This window comes from Nerophis ophidion, linkage group LG14, assembly GCF_033978795.1.
Source record: "Nerophis ophidion isolate RoL-2023_Sa linkage group LG14, RoL_Noph_v1.0, whole genome shotgun sequence".
Taxonomy (NCBI): domain Eukaryota; kingdom Metazoa; phylum Chordata; class Actinopteri; order Syngnathiformes; family Syngnathidae; genus Nerophis; species Nerophis ophidion.
The window spans coordinates 5551368-5562736 of record NC_084624.1 but is presented as its reverse complement, the minus strand read 5'-3'; the positions used below and the strand labels follow the sequence as shown (position 1 = coordinate 5562736).

General features: G+C 45.9%; 1 protein-coding gene across 1 annotated transcript in view; it reads left to right on the top strand.

Annotated features, from left to right (window-relative positions):
* The window catches only part of LOC133568022 (receptor-type tyrosine-protein phosphatase mu-like), a 610514-nt gene that overhangs the window by 204582 nt on the left and 394563 nt on the right, over nt 1-11369 (top strand). The window contains exon 6 of the mRNA XM_061919713.1: nt 836-1010. Coding sequence (XP_061775697.1) covers nt 836-1010 — 175 coding nt within the window. The remainder of the gene's footprint in view (nt 1-835; nt 1011-11369) is intronic.

The following is an 11369-nucleotide window of genomic DNA, read 5'->3' as shown; positions in this document are numbered from 1 at the left end:
ATTAAAAAATTGCAACTTAGTAAACTAAAAAGGCCGTATTGGCATGTGTTGCAATGTTAATATTTCATCATTGATATATAAACTATCAGACTGCGTGGTCGCTAGTAGTGGCTTTCAGTAGGCCTTTAACCCACATAGACGTAGGTTCTAAATCCGATCCTCGCAGCCACCTGGGGTTGACCTTGTCCCCGACCACAAAGGTAGTGCCCTTGAGAGCTCCAGACCTTTTCTTGGCGGTAATGCTTTCCCCATTAATTTGAGCGAGGATGAAAGATTCGTGGATGAGGAAATTTAGAGTGAAGGACTAAAAAGTCAAAAAATAAAAATAAAAAGGTGATTGCAGTGGGAGCGATTTAGATGTTTTTAGACACATTTACTAGGATAATTCTGGGAAATCCCTTATCTACCTATTGTGTTGATAGTGTTTTAGTGAGTTAAATAGTACCCTAAAGTCGGAGATGTGTGGCCATGGGTGTGTTGACGCCAGAGTCTCCGAGGGAAGTCACGAAGACCTTTTCCTGGCGGTAAGGCTAATAGCCGTCGCCATTTGTGGAAAAAACGCGACTGTGAGGTCCTGTTCCAGGTACTCCGTCATGTTCAAGAAATCATGCGAGAGCTGCAAAACAAACATTAGGCCGACTCTCTCCTGATGTCGGCGGCGAAGAAACATTTCTAATGAACAAAACGCACCGCCCATCTGCCTGCTGGGAGGGCCGACAGCTGCTGTTTGCACTCTGATTAATACATCCCTGGCTATGACAAACCAAAAACCCCTGAAAATGTCGTGATTGTACAGCACACGGATGTCAAGTCTGGTTGTGTTGTGTCCATGCAGGGCATGGGTGGACGCGAGGCCCCCATGAAGACCACCAAACCTTGGAACAACCGCCGCTTCATCGGCACCTTTGACGTGGAGAACACCACCAAGGGCGACTCGGGACGCTACCGCTGCATCGTGCACTCGGACAAAGGGGTCGGGGTGTCCAACTATGGAGAGCTGATCATAAAGCGTGAGTACTGATCCAGGGCCCAAAACACTGGACTTCAACTGTGGAGAGCCGGAGCTGACGGCGGGGTGGGGCACGCTGGAGCCCTGCCCAAGATGGCGGCAAGGAGGCGCCGCAATCTAATTCAGGTGCGTGGATCACGCACCGGCAAACAAATAACATTTCTCTTATGATGTATAAAAGGGGAGAAGGAGGAGAGATCAAAGAAGGAGTAGGTGAGCCGGCAACAGTGACCAAGAAGCAAGAGAGAGCAAGACACGAGAGACGGAGACGCGGCCGACTAAAGAGCGAGACATAGAAGAGCGAGCAGTGAGAGCGATGACGGTGCAAAAGACTGCCTTTATTGAAAAATAAGAGTCAAACCTGCTAGAGAGATGTCCTTCCTGGGTGGTCGGTGGAACCCGAGCGACGACAGGGAAGGTCGTCCACATTTGGCGCCCAACCTGGCTGGACCACCGGAGACGGGGGTAGGACGGTCTCCTGTCGTCGCTCGGGTTCCACCGACCACCCAGGATGGACATCTCTCTAGCAGGTTTGACTCTTTTATTTTTCAATAAAGGCAGTCTTTTGCGCCATCGTCGCTCCCACTGTTTGCTCCTCCGTGTCTCACTCTCCGTCTCTCGCTCTTTAGTCGGCCGTGTCTCTGTCTCTCGTGTCTTGCTCTCTCTCCTAGTCTCTGTCTCTCCTAGACACGAGAGACAGAGACGCGGCCGACTAAAGAGCGAGAGACGAAGAGTGAGACACGGAGGAGCGAGCAGTGGGAGCGACGACGGCGCAAAAGACTGCCTTTATTGAAAAATAAAGGAGTCAAACCTGCTAGAGAGATGTCCTTTCTGGGTGGTCGGTGGAACCCGAGCGACGACAGGGGACCGTCCTCCCCCATCTCCGGTGGTCCAGCCAGGTTGGGCGCCAAATGTGGACGACTTTCCCTGTCGTCGCTCGGGTTCCACTGACCACCCAGGAAGGACATCTCTCTAGCAGGTTTGACTCTTTTATTTTTCAATAATGGCATCCTTTTGCGCCGTCGTCGCTCCCACTGCTCGCTCCTGTGTCTCGCTCTCCGGTCCGCTCTTTAGTCGTCCGCCTCTACGTCTCTCGCTCTTTAGTCGGCCGCGTCTCTGTCTCTCGTGTCTAGGAGAGACAGAGACTAGGAGAGCCGGCTGAGAAGCAAGAGAGAGCAAGACACGAGAGACAGAGACGCGGCCGACTAAAGAGCGAGAGACAGAGAGTGAGACACGGAGGCGCAAGCAGTGGGAGCGACGACGGCGCAAAAGACTGCCTTTATTGAAAAATAAAAGAGTCAAACCAGCTAGAGTGATGTCCTTCCTGGGTGGTCAGTGGAACCCGAGCGACGACAGGGGACCGTCCTCCCCCGTCTCCGGTGGTCCAGCCAGGTTGGGCGCCAAATGTGGACGACTTTCCCTGTCGTCGCTCGGGTTCCACTGACCACCCAGAAAGGACATCTCTCTAGCAGGTTCGACTCTTTTATTTTTCAATAAAGGCAGTCTTTTGCGCCATCGTCGCTCCCATTGCTTGCTCCTCCGTGTCTCACTCTCCGTCTCTCGCTCTTTAGTCGGCCGCGTCTCTGTCTCTCGCTCTTTAGTCGGCCGCGTCTCTGTCTCTCGTGTCTAGGAGAGGCAGAGACTAGGAGAGCCGGCTGAGAAGCAAGACATGAGAGACAGAGACGCGGCCGACTAAAGAGCGAGAGACGGAGAGTGAGACACGGAGGAGCGAGCAGTGGGAGCGACGACGGCGCAAAAGACTGCCTTTATTGAAAAATAAAAGAGTCAAACCTGCTAGAGGGATGTCCTTTCTGGGTGGTCGGTGGAACCCGAGCGACGACAGGGGACCGTCCTCCCCCGTCTCCGGTGGTCCAGCCAGGTTGGGCGCCAAATGTGGACGACTTTCCCTGTCGTCGCTCGGGTTCCACTGACCACCCAGGAAGGACATCTCTCTAGCAGGTTTGACTCTTTTATTTTTCAATAATGGCAGCCTTTTGCGCCGTCGTCGCTCCCACTGCTCGCTCCTGTGTCTCGCTCTCCGGTCCGCTCTTTAGTCGTCCGCCTCTACGTCTCTCGCTCTTTAGTCGGCCGCGTCTCTGTCTCTCGTGTCTAGGAGAGACAGAGACTAGGAGAGCCGGCTGAGAAGCAAGAGAGAGCAAGACACGAGAGACAGAGATGCGGCCGACTAAAGAGCGAGAGACAGCGAGTGAGACACGGAGGCGCAAGCAGTGGGAGTGACGACGGCGCAAAAGGCTGCCATTATTGAAAAATAAAAGAGTCAAACCTGCTAGAGTGATGTCCTTCCTGGGTGGTCAGTGGAACCCGAGCGACGACAGGGGACCGTCCTCCCCCGTCTCCGGTGGTCCAGCCAGGTTGGGCGCCAAATGTGGACGACTTTCCCTGTCGTCGCTCGGATTCCACTGACCACCCAGGAAGGACATCTCTCTAGCAGGTTTGACTCCTTTAGCGTCTCTCGCTCTCCGGTCCGCTCTTTAGTCGGCCGCATCTCCGTCTCTCGTATCTTGCTCTCTCTTGCTTCTCGGTCGGTGTGTCCGGTTCACCTACTCCTTCTTTGATCTCTCCTCATTCTCCCCTTTTATACATCATAAGGAGAAATGTTAATTGTTTGCCGGTGCGCGATCCACGCACCTGAATTACATTGCTGCGGCGTCGCTCCCGGCACGCTCCGCCGCATTCTCCGCCTCCTTGCCGCCATATTGGGGTGGGCTCCAGCGTGGCCCGCTCCGCATCTCCGCATCAACATCTAGTCCACTACAGTGTGAACGACTCAAGTGTACATACAACAATGTTAATATTTGGTTACTTGTCCCTTGGCAAGTTTCACAACCTTCTGGTATACTTTTTGACCACTTCTCTTGACAAAATTGGTGGAGTTCAGCTCAATTTGTTGGTTTTCTGACATGGATTTGTTTCATCAGCATTGTCCACATGTTCTCAATGGGATTTAGGCGATTCTAAAACCTTCATTCTAGCCTGATTTAGCCATTCCTTTACCACATTTGACGTGTGTTTCTGGAACACCCAACTGCGCCCAAGACCCAACTTCCGGGCTGATGATTTTCGGTTGTCCTGAAAAATTTGGAGGTAATCCTCTTTTCCCATTTACTCTCTGTAAAGCACCAGTTGCATTTCTTCAGCATTGTCCACACGTTTAAGTCAGGACTTTGGTATGGCCATTCTAAAACTGTCACGCCCATGAGATCGTGTTTCGTTTTTGTCATGTTTGATTTTGTTTTTTGGACAATCGGTTCCTATGGTTGCACTTCCTTGTTTGTTTTATCACCATAGCTACTCATACGTTTTTGTTATTCATGCCACAGTGTATTTTGTTTTTTTTCATTAGTCAAGTTTGTTCTCCGCCATTGTGCTCGCCATTTGTTTCCCCTTTTGTTAGTTATAGCAGTGGTCCCCAACCTTTTTGTAGGCGCGGACCGGTCAACGCTTAATAATTTGTCTCACGGCTGGGGGGGGGGGTCCTTTTTTTTCTCTTTTTTTTGTGTCATGAAAAAGGGACGTTTTTGTCATGAAAAAGGGAGGTTTTTGTGGTTAGTGCACTAATTGTAAGGGTATATTGTGTTTTTTTTACGTTGATTTGATTAAAAAAATAAATCAATAAATATATATATATATTTTTTTAATAAAAATTAATAAATAATTCTTCTGCGGCCCGGTACCAATTGGGCCACGGCGGTTGGGGACAACTGGGTTATAGTGTTTAATACATAAAAATTTACTTGCATTCTCGCCTGGCTCGTGCCAATTTTCCTTTGCGTCGAGGAAACAATCCAAGTCATAGTCCTAGTCCTGACAAAAACCTTCATTCTAGCCTGACTTACCCATCCCTTTACCGCTTTTGACTTGGGTTTGGTGTCATTGTCCTGTTGGAACACCCAAGACCCAAGACCCAACCCTCCGGGATGAAAATTTTAGGTTGTCCTGAAGAATTTGGAGGTAATCCTCCTTTTTCATAGTCCTATTTACTCTCTGTAAAGCACCAAGTTGCATTGGCTCCAAAACAGGCCCAGAGCATAATACTACCACCACCATGCTTGACGGTAGGAGTGGTGTTCTTGGGATTAAAGGCCTCACCTTTTCTACTCCAAACATATTTCTGGGTATTGTGGCCAAACAGCTCAATTTGTGTTTCATCTGACATCAAAGGGACAAAGTTGAGACCTTCTGGTGGAAAATTCATTAGAAATAATGAATTTATAACATTTTAAACTAATAAATAGAGTCAATATGGGCTGTTGACAGGTTTTGTTGTCCACATTTTCTTACATTCAGCAGTGGCAGCTTGCCTTGCACACGGCCAAACGAACTGCAGAATTTCTCACCGTTGACTCAATGCATGACTATTGGGACAACTTGGCAAGATACCTCAAAAAAACAAGACTGCATTTAATGTGTTCTGACTACTTGGATGCAATAAGTGTGGGGCTTGGTTGTCAACAGGAAGTTGAAGTTGCTTTCACAATCAAGACTATTTAAGTGGTTGCTATCCTTCTTTGTGGGGAAATTGTTGATCATCATGTCATGTACGAATGTACATTGCGGACGCCGTCTTTGCTCCACAGTAAGTCTTTGCTGTTGTCCAGCATTCTGTTTTTGTTTACTTTGCAGCCAGTTCAGTATTAGTTTCATTTGGCATAGCCTTACCTAAACTTCAATGGCTTTTCTTAGCCGCCCTTTCCTTTTGTTTATTTTTGGGTTTAAGTCTTGGATACATTTTTACCTGCACGCTGCCCCCCGCTGTCGTCTGGACTAGGGTTGGAAACTTTCCATGGGAATTAATGCGACATTAATGGGAATATACATTGAATGCAACATGCTAGATCTTGCAGCATAATTCTTAGCTAAAACAACCTGGTTTAATGCAAATTCAGTAGAATTTCAACCCTGCACAATGCATTCCTCCATCACATGCACAGATAATTGCTAGCATGCTAACACACTACAGGAGGGATATTGAGGCCACACTAGTATTTGAGCCCAAGGACTTCATCCAGGCAGATACGTTTTGATATTACTGGTATAAAAATATTTGATTTATGGTATTTAAGTGTAATAAAGGTGTAATTGCTTGTTACTGTATGACTGTAGATTACCCCAGCAGACTTCCACTCAAGCTGGCTAACTGTTCCTGTACTTGTTGAATGATTTTTAGGCCGATATCTCTAGCTAACTAGGTTTTATGTACCACCACAGTCTCGTAATGAACCAAACATTTTTCTCTGTTAGCGGTGATGCTAATTTTGTCTGTGTTAAATCCCATTCATTTATGCTAACAACGTTAGCGATCTGAATTTACCTTTTTTTGTTATCTGAAAACTTCAACAAGCAAAAGGTGTAATTTCCTCTGGCTTCTGTTCTTCTCGCCATTATGTTGTCATACAAGAAGTGAAGTGAATTATATTTATATAGCGCTTTTCTCTAGTGACTCAAAGCGCTTTACATAGTGAAACCCAATATCTAAGTTACATTTAAACCAGTGTGGGTGGCACTGGGAGCAGGTGGGTAAAGTGTCTTGCCCAAGGACACAACGGCAGTGACTAGGATGGCGGAAGCGGTAATCGAACCTGCAACCCTCAAGTTGCTGGCACGGCTGCTCTACCAACCCAGCTATGCCGCCCCAAAAACAGTAAAGAATACAGTTAAGATACAGTAAAAGAAACCTGTGAAAAACATTAAAATACAGTACAATCCAGTGAAAAACTGTAAATAAAAAACAAAATAGTGAACAGTACAAAAACCCCCAGTGAAAAACAGTAAAGAAAAGAGTGAAAAACAGTAGAAAACAACCTCGGATGTCGTTGTGGCTTGTGCAGCCCTTTGAGACACTTGTGATTTAGCGCTGAATAAGTAAACATTTATTGATTGATTGATTGATAAAGAAAAAACGTGAAAAAACTGTAGAAAAACAGTAAATAAAAACAGTAGAAACCAAGAATGTAGGTTATAGTTTGATTTAGCGTGCTGATTGAGTGTTCATTTATTCATCTAGCCTATTTCTATTCATTTGTTCATCAGTAAAATATTTTTTAAGGACTACTCCGATTGTTTAGCTGACTATTTATATCCGTGTGTGGCATTGTGAGTCTTTTACAAGCTTCTAATCTTATTCTACAGAATAATATGGACGATGTCCAACTTTGAAAAATCAAAAAATGGTCAAAATTTACAAACTTCCCAAGCCTAACTCCCCGTGGTAAATTTCCGTAAAGTTAACGGAAAATTTCCACCCCTTCGCAACCCAAATTAATTTTCCTGAGGGAACTCTCCTGAGTGAATCAATAAAGGACTATCTATCTAATCAGAACAAACATCTACAAAGCAATTAGCTACCGGCTGCCACCTACTGATATGAAAGAGTATTACACGGTTACACTGCCGAGTTCTAGACAGCGCAGACTAGAGATGCGCGGCTAGGAAATTATATCATCCGCAACCGCATCACCAAAGTCGTCATCCACCCGCCCCCCGCCCGTTGAAATACATCAGAGGTCAACCACCTTTACTACTTTAAGAGCTATTTAAACCCGTTTCACGGAGTAAAGAAGACAATGGGAGCCGTTACCGTTCTCGCGAATATCCAATGGCGTTCATCCTGACGTCAAGAATAAGGGCGTGCTATGAAGCCATTGCCTTTGACACCTTCAACAACATGTACAAACCAGGTTGTTAGTCCAGCAACATGTTGTATGCAGCTTTCGCAATCATACGTACAAGACTGAAAGGCATACTGGGTGATAAAGAGTACACTGATGGTTGTGATATAAACAATTTTAACACTCTTACTAATGTGCGCCACGCTGTGAAGCCACACCAAACAAGAATGACAAACCACATTTCGGGAGAACATCCTCAGAGTAACACAACATAAACGCAACACGACAAATACCCAGAATCCTTTGCATCCGTGACACTTCCTGGATATATTTTACACCCCCGCGCCTCCAACCACGCCCACCTTGCCGACGCACGGGGGGGGGGGGGGGGGGGGGGGGTTGGTGCTAGCGGGGTGTATAAAATAGTCAGGAAGTGTCATGGATGCAAATGATTCTGGGTATTTGTTGTGTTGCGTTTATGTTGTGTTACTGTGAGGATGTTCTCCCGAAATGTGTTTGTCATTCTTCTATGGTCTGGCTTCACAGCGTGGCGCATATTAGTAAAAGTGTTAAAAGCTGAGCTGAAAGCTGAGCTGACGGACCTGAGCCTTCACCACAACGGATCGATACAGCGTCCGCATTACCGAAGACGCCGCACCGATCCGCCTGTCGATCTCACCATCCACTCTTCCCTCACTCGTGAACAAGACTCCTAGGTACTTGAACTTCTCCACTTGGAGCAGGGTCTCCTCCCCAACCCGGAGATGGCATTCCACCCTTTTCCGTGCGAGAACCATGGACTCGGACTTGGAGGTGCTGATTCTCATTCCGGGCTGCGAACCGATCCAGTGAGAGCTGAAGACCCCGGCCAGATGAAGCCATCAGGACCACATCATCTGCAAAAAGCAGAGACCTAATCCTGCAGCCACCAAATACTCCTAATTTTTGTGTTTTTTTTTTCTTCTTGTTTTTGAACACTGACTTTTTCCAGTGTATGCTGATCCGCCTCCGCTTGGGATGGTTTCCTGTGGACGGGACTCTCGCTGCCGTCTTGGATCCGCTTTGAACTGAACTCTCGCGACTGTGTTGGAGCCACTATGGATTGAACTTTCACAGTATCATGTTAGACCCGCTCCACATCCATTGCTTTCGGTCCCCTAGAGGGCAGGGGGGGGGGTTTCCCACATCCGAGGTCCTCTCCAAGGTTTCTCATAGACAGCATTGTCACTGACGTCCCACTGGGTGTGAGTTTTCCTTGCCCTTTTGTGGGTTCTTCCGAGGATGTTGTAGTCGTAATGATTTGTGCAGTCCTTTGAGACATTTGTGATTTGGGGCTATATAAATAAACATTGATTGATTGATTGATTGATATTTCACAGTGGTTGAAAAAGCTACAGTACACATTGAGAATTAGGTAGAAACATGGACACGTTTCCTGCACCCTAAATGACCTCCAGGCAAAGTCAGCGGCGGATAAACAGGAAGTGCCGCATAAATGTCCTGCAGGGCGGTTCTAGAACACCAGATTTTTTTTTGTATTTTATTTTTATGGTGATTTGTTATCCCGAGGACTTTTCCCCTGTAAAGGCCGTCCTTGACAGAGCACAATGGCGCTTTAAAAGATCACAAAGGCGAGCGGCGGCAGGGTTTACAGTAGCCTCACTGATGTTTGACTCCTGCAGTCGTTGGATATGAATTTATGGAGTCTGCAAGGCCTCACTTTCCTATAGTCCGGTAATAGCCTTCTATATTTCTTCACCTCAATCTTCTCCGTGTGCTCTCAATTGAATTTACTGCCTCTCTCTCTCTCTCTTTTTTTTTTCTTTTTTTGTGTGTGTCTGTGTGTCTCTCCAAGCTTTATGTGATTGATAGTTTTAATCCTGGCGCTCCAGATGGAGGTCTGTCAATCACGGCAGAATGGCCCCAGCACAGACAACAGAGCAAGGGGGGGGGGGTAGAGAGCGCCGAGAGCATCAAGGAGGGGGTTTTTGCTCAAAGGAAATTTAATGACACGCTACCGTTGAGAAGGCTCTCAAAATAACCTCCAGCTTTAAAAAAGAAAAAAAAAAAGCACCTTTTCATCCTTGCATTCACACAGGCCACACTCCAAAAATTCAGTGTTAAAAAACAAGAAAAACAAAATTTAAAATTTGGGGCATTTTATTTGAACTAAGCTAAAGGATCTGCAAATAGAACAAGAACATTTGGCTTGTCAAGGCTTTCCAAAACAAGTAAAATCAGCTAATCTCAATGAACCCCAAAATGCCTTAAAATAAGTAATAACAAGTGCACTTTTCTTGGTAGAAAAAACAAATATGAGACCTTTTTTTTTAAAGTATGTTAAAACATATTTTTAGATGAAGTGAATGCTAGTGCCGGTTTCTTGACATAATGATATGCGCTCGGCATTACATTTCTTGAAACCAGCAAACTTATACTAAAAACTTGTTTATTTTTCTTCATGGAAAGGCAACAAGGCAACCACTCCTTACTCTCGGGGTCTCCTCTGCAAATCACATGGTCTAAAATTGCATTTTTACATCGATATCATGACATCATCGCGCCAAAAGCGTGCTCTTTCAGTCAATTAGTGCGCAAGGATGATATATATATATATGTATATATATATAGATAAAATTGCTGAAGCTTTGAAAGTGGAATTCTTTCCCCATTCTTGTTTTATGTAGAGCTTCAGTCGTTCAACAGCGTATTTTTCGATTGGACAGGTCTGGACTGCAGGCGGGCCATGGAAGTACCCACAGTCTTTTTTTTTTTTTTTTTTTTTACGAAGCCACGCTGTTGTAACACGTGCTGAATGTGGCTTGGCATTGTCTTACTGAAATAAGCAGGGGCGTCCATGAACAAGACGGCGCTTAGATGGTAGCATATGTTGTTCCAAAACCTGTATGTACCTTTCAGCATTAATGGTGCCTTCACAGATGTGTAAGTTACCCATGCCTTGGGCACTAATGCACCCCCATACCATCACAGATGCTGGCTTTTGAACTTTGCGTCAATAACAGTCTGGATGGTTAGTTTCCCCTTTGGTCTGGATGACACGATGTCGAATATTTCCAAAAACAATTTGAAATGTGGACTCGTCAGACCACAGAACACTTTTCCACTTTGCATCAGTCCATCTTAGATGATCTCGGGCCCAGAGAAGCCGGCAGCGTTTCTGGATGTTGTTGATAAATGGCTTTCGCTTTGCATAGTAGAGTTTTAACTTGCACTTACAGATGTAGCGACCAACTGTATTTAGTGACAGTGGTTTTATGAAGTGTTTCTGAGCCCATGTGGTGATATCCTTTAGAGATTGATGTCAAGTTTTTGATACAGTGCCGTCTGAGGGATGGAAGGTCACGGTCACTCAATGTTGGTTTCCGGCCATGCCGCTTACGTGGAGTGATTTCTCCAGATTCTCTGAACCTTTTGTTGATATTATGGAGCGTAGATGTTGAAATCCCTAAACTTCTTGCAACTGCACTTTGAGAAACGTTGTTCTTAAACTGTTTGACTATTTGCTCACGCAGTTGTGGACAAAGGGGTGTACCTCGCCCCATCCTTTCTTGTGAATTTTTTGGGAAGCTGTTTTTATACCCCATCATGGTTCCCAATTAGCCTGCACACCTGCGGGATGTTCCGAATAAGTGTTTGATGAGCATTCCTCAACTTTATCAGTATTTATTGCCACCTTTTCCCAACTTCTTTGTCACATGTTGCTGGCATCA